Below are 18,542 nucleotides of genomic sequence, written 5' to 3'. Positions count from 1 at the left end.
TTTCAGATTTCAGCTAGAGTAATTTCCAATGTTTCCGCACTAATTTTCAAAATTTCCCGGGTCGCTGCACTAACTCGCTTGCCGACCGCTTCGATTTGGTGGTGCAGTGTGCTGCATCAACAAGCTGGTAGCCTAGCCTACATTATACTGAACTCTATTCACATATTAACAGTATTATACAAACATCAACATAACAAATGTGCATCTTTTTCATGGATCTTTAAAAAAGTTATGCTTTACTACGTTGTTTCCAATTGTATTATAAATTGCGATCAATGTTTTGTTTTGGGAATCGGTATCGCAGTGTTTATTTCACCGTATTTAACTAGGTTCAAGGCGCTTTTCTTGCTTCTAGTTAGCGTAAATGAATATGGATACTTTATTTATTTGGAACAAGGATATTTTTCGTTATACGAAGCGTTTTTAAGTCGAAATATAACTTAAATAGGTCTCGTTGTGAAATTAACCCTTAAACGCCTATTGGATGTATCATACGTCGACTACAATTGTCTGTTGGGTGCAGAGTGGACGTACCGTACGTCGAATACAAAAAATTTCAACCTTCGGTCAACTTTGACTCGACTGAAATGGTAGAAAAATGCAATTGTAAGCTAAAACTCTTACATTCTAGTAATATTCAATCATTTACCTTCATTTTGCAACAAATTGGAAGTCTCTAGCACAATATTTCGATTTATGGTGAATATTTGAAAAAAAAAAAAAAACTTTTTCTTACGCCAGGTGGTAACTCAGCTGAAAATTTCATAAATTCTTTCGTCATTTTGTCCTAATTTTTGCACTGTTCTATATTAGCTGTTACATAAAGTTTTATATATGAAAATGTGCACAAATTCATGTACAATACAGCAAAATACAACCCATGGTTGTAGCTTTTATCAGTTTGGAAATATTTTCATATAAACCACGATAACTGCCAAAATTTCAACCTTCGGTCAATTTTGACTCTACCGAAATGGTCAAAAAACGCAATTATAAGCTAAAACTCTTACATTCTAGTAATATTCAATCATTTACCTTCATTTTGCAACCAATTGAAAGTCTCTAGCACAATATTTTGATTTATGGTGAATTTCTGAAAAAAACTTTTTCCCTACGTCCGCACCAGAAATTCTTTCGTCATGTTGTCGTAATGTTTGCACTGTTTTATATTAGTCGTTACATAACGTTTTATATATGGAAATTTGCGCAATTTCCTGTGGAATACAACAGAAAATAACTCATGGTTGTAGCTTTTATCAGTTTTGAAATATTTTCATATAAATCACGATAACTGCCAAAATTTCAAGCTTTCGTCAACTTTAACTCGACCGAAATCAAAAAAAAAACGCAATTATAAGCCAAAACTCTTACATTCTAGTAATATTCAATCATGTACCTTCATTTTGCAACAAACTGGAAGTCTCTAGCACAATATTTCGATTTATGGTGAATTTCTGAAAAAAAAAAATAAAAAAAAAATCCTTACGTCTGCTGGTAACTCGGCCGAACATCTCAGAAATTCTTTCGTCATGTTGTCGTAATGTTTGCATCGTTTACATTAGTCGTTACATAAACTTTTATATATGAAAATGTGCGCAATTTCATGTAGAATACAACAGAAAATAGCTCATGGTTGTAGCTTTTATCAGTTTTGAAATATTTTCACATAAATCACGATAACTGCCAAAATTTCAACCTTCGGTCAACTTTAACTTGACCGAAATGGTAAAAACGCAATTGTAAGCTAAAACTCTTACATTCTAGTAATATTCAATCGTTTAACTTCATTTTGCAATAAATTAGAAGTCTCTAGCACAATATTTCGATTTATGGTGAATTTTTAAAAAAACATTTTCCTTACGCTCTGCGTGGTAACTCCGCCAAACATCTCAGAAATTCTTTCGTCTCGTTGTCGTAATATTTGCACCGTTTTATATTAGTAGTTACATAAAGTTTTATATATGAAAATGTGCGTTAATTTCATGTACAATACAACAAAAATAAAATAACTCATGGTTTTAGGTTCTATCGGTTTTGAAATATTTCCTATAAATCACGATAAATAGAAAAATTTGATTTTTCGGTCAACTTTAACTCGACCGAAATGGTTTAAAACTGCAATTGTAATCTAAAACACTTACAGTCTAGTAATATTCAATTAATTAGCTTCATTTTTTCAACAAAACGGGAAGTCTCTAGCACAATATTTCGATTTATGGTGAATTTTCGAAAAAAAAAAAACATTTTTTTACGTATGCGTTACTTAATTCATGCATAGTTTTGTGATAATATTTTCTGTGTTGCTTTGATCGTTTTAAAATTTGTTATATACCAAAATCATCGCAATTTAGTGTACAATACAACTAAAAAAATTAACTCATTAGCTTTAACCGTTTTGCTTACAGCGATTTGTATACAATTATATACAAGTTTTTTTTTTCGCAGTCATATATTCCAATATTTATATATGATAAATATTTTTTCATTTCTGATGGTTGCATACTAAACTTCAGGTAATGACAAAAAAATGAGCCAAAAATGAACTCTTAATTTTAAAAACTTAGCGTGCTGTGATTTTTGAAAAAACTTTTTCCACTTGGCGCTAACTCACGAACGAACGCATACGGGAGACGTTTTTGTAAATAGGGCTTCGGTGTTAAAGGGTTAATTTAGCTATTTTTTTGTTAATATATGACGTTTGCGGGAATCGCGGCTGGCTGTTTTGGGGCATGTTTTTTTTTTTTTTTTTTTAAAATAAAAAAACCAAGATTTCGATCGCTATTTTCTCTTGATATACGCGCTTTACGTATACGTATTTATCTTTTATCGCGTGAAAACAGTAGTAATTTGTATTCTTTCATGCCCAGTAGTTTTGAATAAAATACATTCTCTCCAGTTTTATTTACGGTCGAAGTTTCATCCACGTTGCGATGCACGATAATTTATAGTCATTAGCAGCTTGAATATTGTTTTTCAGCTTCAGCTACAACTTGCAGCTTAAAGTTACTGTAGCAGTATATTTCCCTGCCGATCTTTTCTCCAAAGCAAACAAGGGTATAGTGTAAAAAGTATATCAGTCCTATTGTACAATACTTAACGTCATTTGTAACATAACTACAGTAATTGTGTATTACCCTACAATGGTTGAAATACAAGCACAACAGTTGTTATCTGATACGATTATTAGCAAAACAACAGTTTCCCGTTCGGTTGTTTATGGTTGTATGCATTTACGCAAGAGTATAACGTTACTAACAATAATTTTATCATTCTCTTTTACTTTTTTAACTAGCAGATGGAATAAAGAGATGGAGGAAAAGAAGTTGGTCTATTGTAAGTAGGTCTCTCTTGCTGCCTGCGTGAAATCTAAAAATATTTCCTAAATATTTTCGTATTGGTATTAATTGCTAACCCCATCGTAAACTCAAAATATCGTAAGTTGAATTATCGTAACTCGAGCACTACCTGTATTTGATAATTGTCTTTTCTTTATTGACCAACTTGTAGTGATTTATGGGATATTTTAATTCTAGGATGAGGTGCTTAGCTACTGTGTTTTGTGTATTCTAGCCTAATAAATGGTTAATCTGGCACCCTCTAGGTCCCAATGATGCCGGATTAGTGATGGTCAACCTGTATATATATATATATATATATATATATATATATATATATATATATATATATAGATATATATATATATATATATATATATATATATATATATATATATATATATATATATATACATACATACATATAAATATATATTTATATATATATACACATATGTACATATATACAGGCAGTCCCTGGTTTATGACGGGGTTCCATTTTTTACGTCGCTACCGTAAACCAAAAAATCATAGAAAATCCTAAGAAAACCTTACTTTTAATGCTTTGGGTATATTGAAAACGATGTAAACTGCATTTTTATTGAGTTTTTCATCAAAAAACCCTCCAAATTTTTATTATTCTGCAGTTTTGGAGCCATATTTCTTCTGTCGGATCGGCGTATGATGTGTCGTAACCCCAGAACATGCGTCGTAAACCGGGAAATAACTTCTGATGAATATATTTGAAAAGTGTCGTAACCTCGGAACGTCGTAAGCCAGGGACTGCCTGTATATATATATAAATATATATGTGTGTATATGGAGCGGGTGTGGTTTACCTGGGCAACCTATGTTAGAAGCCAGTTTTCTAGTCAGATACTACACTAGATGGCAGTAAGCTCTGACAAGAAAAGTGGCGGAACGATACACAATTTACTGTATATACATACATTACATTAAACATATACCTATATATATATATATATATATATATATATATATATATATATATATATATATATATATATATATATATATATATATATATATATATATATATATATATATATGTACAATCAGGAAGGAAAATGAGGATACAGTTTTCATTAGATTTCATCCATCGAATTTTAATTTTTTCTTACAGAAAACACACAATCTCTGTAATTTTACTCTAGAATATGAAAATACAATGCAAATTATATCATATATGTTAAATCTGCAAAAAACATTCAGATACTTGAAAACACCATGCACGCGTCCAAAGTAATCAGAATTTCTCAGATGACTTCGTTCATAGAGACCTAAATGATAGTGTATGGATATCTCGGTGTAGTACTGTTTATCAGAACGGCAATATTTACTCGTTTTCCGTTATGAACAGGCTTATTATTGCATCATCATACGAGGTAATGATAATTTCTTTAATTTTTACACATTCATATTTGTATTTCACACTGTTAAAAGACAGCTGGAATTTATGGCAGCAAATGTTGTGACAGCTACGGTACGTTGACCAAATCTATTTAAATCTGCAAGAGCGTTCTCTACGATGTGAGGAGCAGAGCGATAACTTCGGCGGGAAAACACAAGTAACTGGAAGTTTCTTGATGCTGCCATAGTTTCTCTCTCTCTCCATTGTTAAAACATACTATACAAATATAGTATCGCTCAATCTCTAAAAGAAAAAAAATAATGAAATGAGTAGCTCTACATATAGCCCTAGGCTTACACAACAGCAACTCTCTCTCTCTATTGCTAAAACATACTATACAAATATAGCATCACTCAATCTCTAAAAGGAAAAAATAATGAAATGAATAGCTCTACATATAGGCCTAGGCTTACACAACAGCAACTCTCTCTCTATCATAACATTGCATTCATTCCTTTATTGTTCCCCACGTTTTTCGTTGGACATTGCTCAAATTTAACTCTTGATTTCTTTATGGAAGATCGCGTTTCCAATTATGCAAGCATTCCGTTCATTGTGGTGTCAAATTCATTTGTGTAAGGTTACTTGGTAGGTTATGTCGAAAAATGTTTATTTTGCTCAGAACTGTCGCTGCAAATTACAACTTGAACGAATACTGTAAAGCTTACTCCTGCATTTAAGTATCAATGATTTCAGAACCGTGAGAATATGATTGAAAGTTTTAGGAGGTCAAGCAAAAACAAACACAATAAGACTGAAGCTCCTCCCTTTCTAAAGTTGCCAGATGTTGCATTATTGAGGAATATATGTCCAAAGATTTAAAAACTGTATCCTCACTTTCCTTGCCGAGTGCACACACACACACACACACATATATATATATATATATATTATATGAATGTCTTTTACTGTAATACTACAGTATAATATAGATAAAAAGGCCCATAAAACACTATTTGAACATTGCAACCATATATTTCGGCACTTCCTTCTGTGCCCCTGTTCACTGGTAAAATATGGACAGATGAAGTGTTACAAGGGTATATGTACAAAGCATATAAAGCTGTGGCATTAAGTCTCCGATGGTATGCAGGTGACCGTTTCCTAAGGAGGAGGAGAATAAACAATTCCCTAGTGGATTTTGGCCTCATTAACTCCCGTTTTACCAGTGAACAGGCACAAAAGGAAGTGCCGAAATATATGGTTGCAACGTTCAAATAGTGTTTAATGGGCCTTATTATCTTATATATATATATATATATATATATACATACAAGCGGTCCCCAGTTTCTGACGGGGTTCCGTTCTTGCGCCGCGTCAGAACCCGAAAAATCGTTAAGTCGGAAAATCGTCGAAAATCGTCAAAAATCATAAGAAAACCTTACTTTTTAATGCTCTGGGTGCATTGAAAACGATGTAAACTGCATTATTATTGAGTTTTACATCAAAAAACCCTCAAATTATGATTATTCTGCTGTTTTGGGGCCATATTTCTTCCGTCGGATCGGCGACTCGACGTCGTGAACCCGAACATGCGTCGTAAGCCAGGAAATAATTTCTGATGAATATATTTGAAAAGCGTCGTAACCTTGGAACGTCGTAAACCGGGGACTGCCTGTGTGTGTGTGTGTGTGTGTGTGTGTGTGTGTGTTCCATTCTGAGGGTGTGATGATTACTGATTTTCGGAGCCTTTTCAGGGGTTATCAGCGCCTCTGTTAGGTATGTATCGGGCGCCCGATAAGCGGAAATTGCTGATTTTCGTCACTAGACAAGTGCCGTAGAAACCAGATTGCAGTTAACCAGGGACTGCCTGCACATATATACATTTATATATATATTTTTATGATTTTCCCTGGTTTTCTGGATTTGTAGAACACTTTACGGGTCAGCAACGGAAGTTTACTCACTTGGCCTTGAAAATCTGACTTTATGGTCCAGAGAATCATAAAAAGAAGAGGAAAAAGGGATGTTTCATATGAGCTTAGGGCTCCACTTCATGAGGAAATGTTACGTAAACACTGGGGTTAACTAAAGTAACTGTATTTACAACAAAAGAATGAAAAGAAATGGAAAAGTAAAAAATATTGAGGCTTGCAAAGCCTGGAGGTCTTCCTACTGGAGACTTGAATGGTCGCAAGGCACATCCCAAGAAGAGTCCACGGCAAATGGGTCCCTCTGCAAGAGAGATTTAACCCCCACAGTCCGGGTATCTTTCCTGAAAGATTTAAATTAACTCTGTGGCGGAGTCCGGGTATCTTTCCTGAAAGATTTCAATCGCCGCCAAATGTTTTGAATGGAATTGGCGCAATTTTTCTGCTGCGACACCTCTAGAGTATTTTTGACAAATTGGCAACCCATAGATCACCATACACCACCTCTGAGAGCTGAATGAGAGCGATCAGTAGTCCCCAAGCATTGGCCATGGAGGGTCGCGGATCATTTTCTTCTGACCCCAACCAAGCACTTCAGCGCGGTCTTGTGTGCGCCCACGCTAGCGTCTCGGATGATAGTGATACTTTTGTCAGTGATCCTTCTACTAGTAAGAAAAAAATTAGTAGTAAAAAGAGGTCCCTAACGACCAAAGAAATCAGTGAAACTTTGAAATTGTTGGAAGAATTCCACGATAGTGATAGCTATGGGAGGCGAGTCTGATTACGAACGACGCGTTCGAAGGCTTGGGATGGGCTGATGAAAGTGGTGATGAGGAACTGAATGATCCTACATATCGTCAGCAAGAAACTGATAGTAGTAGTGATGATAGTGATGCTTATCAAGCTGAAATAATTGATGATGAAGAAGACATTCTCCGAGGCAGAGGGTCCGTTCGCGACGCCGCAGGCAACGGGGAGGGTGGGATCCTCTTCCCTCGCAGTTCATCGGGAAAGGGGCGGCGTGGTGTTCGAACACATGGGTCGGCTGCGGCTACAGAAGATGATGGGTGGACTGATGGGCGTAATTTCGTTCCTCATGATTATGTTTTTGGTGGTTCAGCAGGAGTGACGCTAGATTTTGACCTCGACCCTAATATGAGTGAAGAATCCGATTATTTTCGAAATTCATCGCGATGATATAGTGCAAGTCATGGTCGATGAAACCAATCGGTATCACTCGCTCCTCACACGTGACAGGCCTCCTGGTACATCGAAGATGAAGAAATGGGTGGATGTTTGTCTTCAAGAAATGATAGTGTTCCTGGCTCTCACGTTACTAATGCCTCATACATCGAAGCATCGTATGAGGGATTACTGGGCAACAGATGCATACATATATACGCCGATATATGGAAAATTCATGCCACGTGACAGATATCAGGATATATATCGGTTCTTGCATTTCACAGACAATGAGATGAGGGATAGAAATAGTAATGACAGACTGTGGAAAAATAAGAGATGTCTATGAAATGGTAAGGAAAGATTCAAAAAATATTTTTATCCCTTCCAAAAACTTGTTGTGGATGAAAGTTTAGTGTTATTCAAGGGTAGACTGATATTCAAGCAATACATAAGAACAAAAAGACATCGTTTTGGGATAAAATATATGTTATTTGTGACTGTAAAACGGGATATGTTCTTGACATTGTCATTTATACAGGGACAGACGTGAGACATCCCAGCTAATGATCCCTTGGGGCATTCAGGGGCCGTTGTGAAGACGCTAATGGATCCTTTATTGGAATGCAGGCCATATCCTGTATACTGATAACTACTACACCAGCCCGGGCTAAGTACTTATCTCCATGACAACAACACTGGGTTGGTTGGGACGGTCAGAGACAATAGAAAAGGAATGCCCAAATTCCCAAAGGGTATCAAACGAGGTGAGGCTGTTTTCAGAAAGAAAGCTCATCATCTCCTTGTGAAATGGAAGGACCGAAAGGAATTCAATCTGTTGTCGGGGATTCACACTGGGCAAATGATATCCACTGGGAAACAGGACTACAGAACACGTGAAACCATTTACAAACCAGATGTGATTGTGGACTACGTGAAAAACATGCGTCTTGTAGATAAATCTGATATGCAAATTGGATACGTGGCATGCACTGGAGAACAATGAAGTGGTACAAGAAAGCCCTATTCCACATCATAGACGTTTGTATGCTGAATGTATAACCTGTACAAATTCCATACAAAATAGTCAATTTCTCTGCGCTACTTTTCACTCAACGTGTAAACAGCTCTTGACGAAATATGGCCAATTCCAGAGAACAGCCAAGGGAAAATTTGTCGAGCAACCAGAACGCCTCGTCTGGCACCCAGACAATGGTGCCAGACCCACTTCTTGGACCGCTTCCAAACCCAAAAGGGAAAACTGAGCCAGAGGACCTGCCACGTATGTGCTAACACAAAGAACATTGAGGAAAGACGGAGGAAGTTGGTCACAACCTGGTGCCCAACATGTGGCGTCGGTCTATGTTTGCCATGCTTCAAAATATACCACAGCTACAATGAATTCTAGGAGAGAGAGAGAGAGAGAGAGAGAGAGAGAGAGAGAGAGAGAGAGAGAGAGAGAGAGAGAGAGAGAGAGAGAGAGAGAGTAAAATACAAGTAAAATACATGTTATCATAACTTTTTATTTCAAGTAAACTTTGTTTTTTATTTACCTGGTAATTCACTTTTTCTTTTATGGGTATATTATTCACTTGACAGTCTTTTATGAGAGAGAGAGAGAGAGAGAGAGAGAGAGAGAGAGAGAGAGAGAGAGAGAGAGAGAGAGAGAGAGAGAGAGAGAGATGGATAGCTTTTCATTGAGTCGAGAAATGTGTTGGCATACATTGACGATATATATTTCAATTTCATGGCATTTACTGGGTATAACTTGATGGGTATTGTTCACTTTCAATAACTTTTACTTTACATTACGGGTTTTCATATTACATTACGGGTCTTTCATAAATACTAATATTTTTCATACGATAAGGGCAGAAATATAAGGCTTTGATAACTTTTTTCCCAGTATTACTTTTTATATACTTTTTTTACATTTATGGGTATGTTTCATTTTCATTGCATTTTACGGGTAATAATTTATAACTTTTTATTTCAAGTAAACTTTGTTTTACATTTACATTATTCACTTGACAGTCTTTTATGAGAGAGAGAGAGAGAGAGAGAGAGAGAGAGAGAGAGAGAGAGAGAGAGAGAGAGAGAGAGAGAGAGAGAGAGAGAGAGAGAGAGAGAGAGCTTTTCATTGAGTCGAGAAATGTGTTGGCATACATTTATGATATATATTTCAATTTCATGGCATTTTCTGGGTATAACTTGATGGGTATTGTTCACTTTCAATAACTTTTACTCTACATTACGGGTTTTCATATTACATTACGGGTCTTTCATAAATACTAATATTTTTCATATGATAAGGGCAGAAATATAAGGCTTTGATAACTTTTTTCCCAGTATTACTTTTTATATACTTTTTTACATTTATGGGTATGTTTCATTTTCATTGCATTTTACGGGTAATAACTTACATGTAAATAACTTTTATTGTATTATATTTGTTGTATACAAGTGCAAACTTTTAGAATTCATTATTTTGCGTGGTATTGTTTGTTAGCGTGTCGGCGAAAAGGCCAGCGCCGGGCCAATTCTTTTCAGTCAGCTGTCTCCCGCTCATCCATCTCATAGCACTTTATAATCAACTCGCTCTGGTAAGTACAAAAATTTTTTTTAATTTTTTTTTTTTGTTCCACGTTCATGTGCATGCTATTACCTTTCCATAGATAAGTATTTTTCTCCAATTTGCAAAAGTCAATTTTAGCCCGGTCTCAGATGTTACATAAGCGTATTTTAGCCCGGATTGTGAGGGTTAAGGATTACACGCCAGTAAGGGAAAATGTAAAACATACAGATGGATCACGACTGCACTGAGGGTGCCAAGGTCTCGAGGAATGAGTGAACACTTAACACTGGAGCACAAACACTTGAAATAGCACTGGGTAAAATGGCACAATGGATACAGAGATATACTGGCACTCATTAAACAATTCTAAGGGCAAAATGTCGTGACTGAAAAGCCTTCATTTGTACTTTACCGTTGGGAGGGGGAAGGGGGGGTGGAAGCGGGTCTCTGGCGAAGAATGACGAAGGGCGATCACACTCGGGGCACCCTACACTAATTCACATGGAAAGTCCGCTCACGTGGTGATGAAGGAACTGGATCCGAGGCAGGAGGTTCAGGTGGTGACCGGGGTTAGGGTGCCCCCGCATGTCTGACTGACTGCAAAGATCTCCCTGTCCTGGCTCTTTTAAGGCATCTGCTGAGGGTAGGGGCCCTGATGTCGGGTCCGTTTGGTGACCATGTCCAAGATATGTCATCTTCCAGGTGTTTTGAACATCTGCTTGCATCTCTCCACATGTCCTGTGGAAAGACAATTCAGCAGGATCACTCTGCCACATAGAATGGTTGTTTTAAGCAGCTTAGTTCATTTAGGCTGCTTAAGGGAGTGGCACTCAACCTCTTATCCTTGCCCCTTTTGACCATGCCATCCAAATGTCTGTCCCAAGTAAAGGGAAGGGACAGATCAGAATACTGATAAGTTTTATGTGTTGGTATCTGGGTCACCTTGGATCAGCTATGCAGCGACAATCCCACTCTCAACATTGTAAAGGGTTGGCTTTTAGTGACTTCTTGCTAATTATAATAGCTCCTCACGGAAGATAACATAAGCACATTCATTTGGTGTGAATGTTGATAATCAAGAAGTCGGAAAAGATGCTTTACATTATGTTACTAGGATACTCCTTCCAACACAAACTGATATTACTTTGTAATGATCTTTAGTTATAATTTGTTCATTTAAGTCTCTATGCACACAAAGCATATGATATCTCACTGAGGAATGAACTGAACAGTTTACATTACTCGCAGAGTGCATTGTGGCTTACAAAACAAGGCAATTTCTATTACGTGAAGGTGTTTGTAAGTCACTAAATACCCTAATTTGACTGATGCTTTAACTGCCTGGAATTTGATAATCACGAGCTAAATTCGACAAAATATAAGTACTGAAGACTATGAGGCAGGGCAGCTAATATAGGAAGTTGCTGTAAAATACTAAAAGGATGTACTTGTTACTGTTAAGATAAAAGTCTTAAAATAATCATGCACTTAGTGCTAAACAGTGATTAGAGGCATGTAGTTAGTTAGCCTTGAGGCGGCGGGTCTATAATACAGCATTGGTTTTAAATGATATCCCTTTGCTAGAAATTGAAATGACAATACTCAGTTCATATTTTCAATCAACGGACAATAATGGTCTGCAAACTCAATGCGTAGCTAATAGCTATATATATATATATATATATATATATATATATATATATATATATATATATATATATATATATATATATATATATATATATATATATATATATATATAATATATAATATATATATATATATATATATATATATATATATATATATATATAAAAGCTACCTTGACAGCTGACAGTTTTACAGCGGAATTTGACGGCTAGGTGAGCGAGCGAGGCAAAGAGATTATTCGCGAGTTCTAATTCTCTAACTTTAAATGACGCCAGTTTTAGACGGGGGTTTATGTACTATAGGGTTGCCATTTTCCAAGATTTGTATTTCACCATTTTTTATGATTTTACTGGCTTTTGATGGCGCCAATTTACGCTTTTGATTTTCTGTTAATCGGGCAAATTTTAATGGTATTCATTTAATGTATGAGTGAACAAAGCAAACGAAGAAAAAAAAAAGGGGGAGGAATGAAATTCCAATTATTATAAAAGAAAAGAATTAAAACAGGCAAAGGGGACGGGACACCAATTTCTGGATAGCGGGCCAAAATATTGTATTACAAAAGGTGGCACTATAAACCCAAGGGCACGCGTCTAAGACTCGAGGTTATTACAAAAATCAAAAGAGAATAAATGACATATTCAGAATAGCCAATGAGGGTAGAATAAAGGTAATTATTACGTATGCCAGAATTATGCTCCGTAGCCTGTGGAAGACAGCTAAGGCCATTTCTTAGCCCAAGGGGCAGCAAAGGTAACCAGAGGGCGCGACTCCTCTGGAAGGATCAGTTGCCAGATTCTACGCTCATGGCACTGTGCCATTTTTGCACTCTTAACAGTTATAACAGATGGTAATGTCATATCGTATTTAAATGCCTCCTGCTGCAGTAGGCAATGAAGGAGAGTCATAAGACTTATGCAGGTGGCCTAACTACCAATGGCACTCTGTGTTTGCAGAGGTGATTAAGTAAAATGGGAGCCTAGGCAAGGCATGAGCTTGTATGGGCGTGTTGGGTGTTCCCATGTGTAGAACAAAAGTAAGTAGTAATCACAGGAAGGAAGGAAATGCTATAGGAAAGAATAAGGAAGAGCATTACAAATGGGAGTGAAGAGAATAGTGGAGGGTCCTGACATCCTCTTTCTGGATAGAGGTGCCAAGATCTTTGGAGGATGAAGGGGTGGCACTGTGCCAAGTTGGCACAAGACCAGGAGAGCTCAGAAGCTCTCTTTAAGCTACCTGGAATTATCCATGCCTGTAGTATTTCCTCCATGGACCTCTCCTATGTCAATGGTTGTTCTTGGCTGGGGAATCGGGGGACCCGAGCCCAGAGGCAGTATGTGAATGCCACCTGCGTTGGCTTCCTTGACAGCTGACCCAGGGACCTTCTTTGCTAGTTCTACCATGATCCATTGCAGCTCTTGGAGTTCATCGGCCAAGTGAGAGATGGCAGAATCCTGACTCGTGATTGTGTCTGCGCCGGACTGAGACAAAGAGGCGGCGGTTGGGAGAGGGTGAGAGAGAGAGAGGTTGGCAGGTAGCAATGACCAGCTCAAGCATGGGTTGCGAGGCTGCACCTTTAGGTGAACTTCCGCTGTGGTTGGGAAGAACCGACTCTCTTACTGATGCTGGTAGTGGGGCCAGGCCGGGAGAAGAGATAGGGTCCTGAGTTGGATCCCTTGAATGTAGATCGGGGGCGTGCTCTGGCGCTGGCACTAAGGCAGGGTCAGGCACTATCAGTGGGTTTGTGTGCTCGTCGGTCAGGACGGATGGAGCTTGGCACTGCTCGGTGCATGCAAGGGGCACTGGCAGGGATTTGGAATGGGATTTAGCATCTCCTGGAGGGAGATCTGATTGGGGCCCTGGCACTGGCACTGAGGCAGGGCCAGGCACTGGAATGGGATCGGGAATTGATCGAGGGGGCCACTGTACATCGTACTCAGGTGGCACTGGTAGGAACTCCACATCCTTATGGTACCCAGGGGGCACCGGTATTGACTGGGGGAAAGGCGGTGGAGGGTTACTCATGCCTGAGGAATGAGTTGGGGAATGTGGGCCCCTGGATTGTCGTGACTTAGATGGGGACTGAAAGTTCTGTCCCAGGACGACATCACAGCCTCCGGGAAGACAGCTTGCTACTGCAAGATTGCAAATTTTAGATTGATGAGGTCTTGTGACTCTCAATTGAACTGTAGGGAGTTATCATTTTAAACTGATTTACTCCCTCGATTGTGACGAGTTTTCGTCTGTTGATGATAGCTCCACAGGGAACTCTGTCCCTTTGTATGAGGGAGATTTGTGCGCCAGAATCATCGAATGCCTTGACTCTGCGCGCTGGGTAGTTGCCCCGGGGAGGGGCCACATATATATGGGACCTTCAGCGGGAGGGTCCAAGGACTCAGAATTCGTGACGGCCAAGGCAACGGCGGGCATATTTGATTTATTATTTTTAGGGCATCTCACCCATGAGGGAGAGTGGCCATACACCTTGCACGCCATGCAATGGCTTTGGCTAAAATCTTTTCACACTGCCCCTGTGGAGGGCGCAGGTGAGTTATTTGGTGGGTTTCCGGAAGAGGATTTAAGAGGCGCTGTTTGCTTGTTTCGGCATTGCTCGGTGGAATGCCTAACTTTCCGATGGAAACTGCACATAACGGGTTTCTGTGAGTGCCCATTCTTGGGCGAAGCAGATCACCCGAGGAAGGGCGGGGGATAGATCTTACGCCGCATTGACCCCTCCTGAGGGTGGCGAGTCTCAGACATATCAGCTATGCAGCAACACTCTGTCAGTGTCGCAGGGGCCTTTTCTACTACGTGCGTGGCCAGAGCGGAAAGGGCATAGCGCAAGAAATGTTCTAGCTTAAACTTCTTGAGTACCTCGGCTGTGCTGGTGGCCCCTTCAGACTCGAGCCATTTCGCTAGTGCCCGCTCTGAGTGGTAAGCCAAATCTGACCATGTCTGGCCTATATCTCTTGTCTGCCCTCTCCATTGTCTCCTCCAGTGCTCGGGGATGATCTCGTATGCCTTGGTGACAGCTTGGCGTACAACCTCCCAATCTTCCTGGTTCTCCACTGGGGGGACGCGATAGGCAATCTGTGCCTTCCCTCTGAGGAATTTGGTAAGAACAAGGGAGAGTTCAGCGGGGAAGAGGGCGCAGCAGTCTAAGACCCTTTCAGCCCGCTCGAGCCATACTTCGGGCTCTGCCTCAGTCCACTTCGGCATACATGAATGGGCTTGGCTGAGGGCGCTCATCCCCGCAGCAGGAGTGGGGGGAGAGGCACTCCTTTGGGCCAAAACTTGGAGTTCACGGGTGCCCTGTCGTTCTCGTTCCTCTCTCTCTCTCTCTCTTTCTCCTCTCTTTTCTCCTGGGCGATTCTCTTTCTCCTCTTGCCTCTCTATCTCCTCTCTTTTCTCCTGGGCAAGTCTCTCTTTCTCCTGTTCTTACCTTTCTATCTCCTCTCTCTTCTCCTGAGCAATTCTTTCTGCCTCCTCTCTCTTCTCCCGGGCAATTCTCTCTTTCTCCCGTTCTTGCCTTTCTATCTCCTCTCTCTTCTCCTGGGCAATTCTCTCTTTCTCCCATTCTTGCCTTCCTATCTCCTCTCTCTCCTCCTGGGCAATTCTCTCTTTCTCCCTTTTTCTTTCTATCTCCCTCTCCACCTTTGCAGCGTTTCTTTCTATCTCCCTCTCCGCCTTTGCAGCGTCTAAGTTCCCCTGGACCCAGTCCTGTAATTCTTGGCCCGACATTCCCAGGTCTTTTCCTGCCTGCACATAGAACTTAAAGTCCTCATTGTGTTGGGCTCTCGTAGTCAACATTTTGATATTCAGTTGGTAGGGCCCTCTAAAGTTAAATGCTTTTTGGATTGAGGAATAAATGGGATCGGGAACCGACTTTGGTAGGGGCAACCAGGCGATTGGAATCATTTTATCTTAATAAGATGTGGGAGGTGGCCTGAATGGCTAAAATGAATTAATGTACTTTATCTCTCGCACGGCCTCGGCCGGTTATTGCGGGGATAGTAGGTTTGTCGTCTCGTAAGACTTAAAATTAATTTCATCACGGAGGACGTGGAATTTGTGGACGTCACGGAGGACATGGAATTCGTGGATGTCACGGAGGACGTGGAAATTGAGGACGTCACGGAGGCCGTGGAACCTGAGGACGTCACGGAGGACGTGGAACTTGAGGACGTCATGGAGGATGTACGTCCACAGAGGACATGGAATTTGTGGAGGTCACGGAGGACGTGGATAATGGTGAAATAACCTTATAATTTTGCCTAGAAGCGGAGTTAAAATTTCGCTTTCCTAACACTTGAACTTAGTTTTAGCTAACCTGGAGAGAGAGAGAGAGAGAGAGAGAGAGAGAGAGAGAGAGAGAGAGAGAGAGAGAGAGAGAGAGAGAGAGAGAGAGAGAGAGAAACTCCAGCAATGCAAACTGATTTCGTCTTGTCCCACGTGGGAGTTCATCTGTGCCTAAATAATTCGCAATTCCGAAATCCGAAGTGAAAAATTTTGCACAGGAATTTTTTCGCACTATTCCTCAAAAAGAAAATGGTTAGCACTCGTTGTTTCCTAAATACCTATCATGAAAGGCATGCATTAGCCAAAATCTAACAAGGTGTTTCTCTTCTCTTAGTTGTTACATCGTCCCTATTTCTCTAATTTCCTAGAGTCAGTCACGTTTGTAAAAATTTGCTATGCTAAGATAAACACCTTATGTTTACGTGGAACTTCTTGGTCTGTGCGCTTGGTATCAGGTTCGAAACTCTCACACTCAACTTAGCTTTGCTGATTTGCAAACACAACAAAGCAACAATGGGGAGGAGGAGGAGGAGGAGGAGGAATTTCAACTGCAAAACGAGATCTGTGGGAAGGTCGCCATTTCTATGATTTTCCCTAGTTTTCTGGATTTGTAGAACACTTTTAACAGGTTGGCAACAGAAGTTTACTCATTTGGCCTTGAAAATCTGACTTTATGGTCCAGGGAATCATAAAAAGAAGAAGAAAAAGGGATGTTTCATATGAGCTTAGGGCTCCACTTCATGAGGGAAAGTTACGTAAACACTGGGGTTAACTAAAGTAACTGTATTTACAATAAAAGATTCAAAAGAAATGGAAAAGTAAAAAACATTGAGGCTTGCAAAGCCTGGAGGTCTTCCTACCGGAGAACTGAATGGTCGGAAGGCACATCCCAAGAAGAGTCCATGGCAAATGGGTCCCTTTGCAAGAGAGAGATTTAAGGATTACACGCCAGGAAAGGAAAATATAAAACATACAGATGGATCGAGACTGCACTGAGGGTACCAAGGTCTCAAGGAATGAGGGAACACATAACACTGGAGCACAAACACTTGAAATAGCACTGGGTAAAATGGCACAATGGATACAGAGATATTCTAAGGGCAAAATGTCGTGGCTGAAAAGCCTTCACTTGTACTTTACCATGGGAGGGGAGTGGGTCTCTCACAAAGAATGTCGAAGGGCGATCGCACTCCGGGCACTCTACACTAGTTCACATGGAAAGTCCGCTCACGTGGTGACGAAGGAACTGGATCCGTGTCAGGAGGTTCTGGTGGTGATGAAGGGGGCCTCTCTCAGTGTCTCATAGCAATCTCCTGTGCGTCAGGCTAACTGCAAAGATCTTCCTGTCCTGGCTCTTTTAAGGCATCTGCTGAGGGTAGGGGCCCCGATGTCGGGTCCGTATGGTGACCGTGACCATGGCCAAGATGTCTCATCTTCCAGGTGTCTTGACCATCTGCTAGCATCTCTCCAGGTGTCTGTGGAAAGACAATTCAGTGCGATCACTCTGCCTCCTAGAATGGTTGTTTTAAGCAGCTTAGTTCATTTAAGCTGCTTAAGGGAGTGACACTCAACTTCTTATCCTTGCCACTTTTGACCGTGCCATCCAAATGTCTGTCCCAGGTAAAGGGAAGGGACAGATCAGAATGCTGATAAGTTCTGTGTGTTGGAATCTGGGTCAACTTGGGTTGGCTATGCAGTGACAATCCCACTCTCAACATTCTAAAGGGTTGGCTTTTAGCGACTTCTTGCTAATTATATATATATATATATATATATATATATATATATATATATATATATATATATATATATATATATATATATATATATATATATATATATACAAGGAAGGAACAGATCAGTAAAATGGCAAAAGTTAAAGTCCTTAATTTCAATACTAAACTAAGAACATTATCTAAAGTAATAAAAATGTACATGCCTTTAATTCTAACATGCACACAACCATCAATATTACACTGAATGCATCTTGTAAGTTCTGTAGAAATCACTGAGAAAATAATGTTATAAGAGTAAAAATCAGTATGATACAATCTGAATACGCTATGTATAAACATTCAACTCTATACTTACAGGCTGATAAGTTTCAGCACCACATTGATCACATGTGTATGTAGCAACTTGCATCATGGGCTTCACTTCTGTGCATCTGGTCACAATACCACGAACCACAACCAAAT

At 39.6% G+C, this 18,542-nt stretch overlaps 1 protein-coding gene across 1 annotated transcript in view; it reads right to left on the bottom strand.

Moving 5' to 3' along the window:
* Mcm7 (minichromosome maintenance 7) overlaps positions 1–18,542 on the bottom strand; it is a 224,013-nt gene that overhangs the window by 120,855 nt on the left and 84,616 nt on the right. Inside the window, exon 5 of the mRNA XM_067108054.1 lies at positions 18,436–18,542. This exon is cut by the window's right edge and continues 74 nt beyond it. Within this exon, the coding sequence (XP_066964155.1) occupies positions 18,436–18,542 (107 nt within the window). The remainder of the gene's footprint in view (positions 1–18,435) is intronic.

Source organism: Macrobrachium rosenbergii, chromosome 8 (genome assembly GCF_040412425.1).
Source record: "Macrobrachium rosenbergii isolate ZJJX-2024 chromosome 8, ASM4041242v1, whole genome shotgun sequence".
NCBI classification, from domain to species: Eukaryota; Metazoa; Arthropoda; class Malacostraca; order Decapoda; family Palaemonidae; genus Macrobrachium; species Macrobrachium rosenbergii.
The sequence above is the reverse complement of the archived record's forward strand: the minus strand, read 5'-3'. Positions and strand labels throughout refer to the sequence as shown.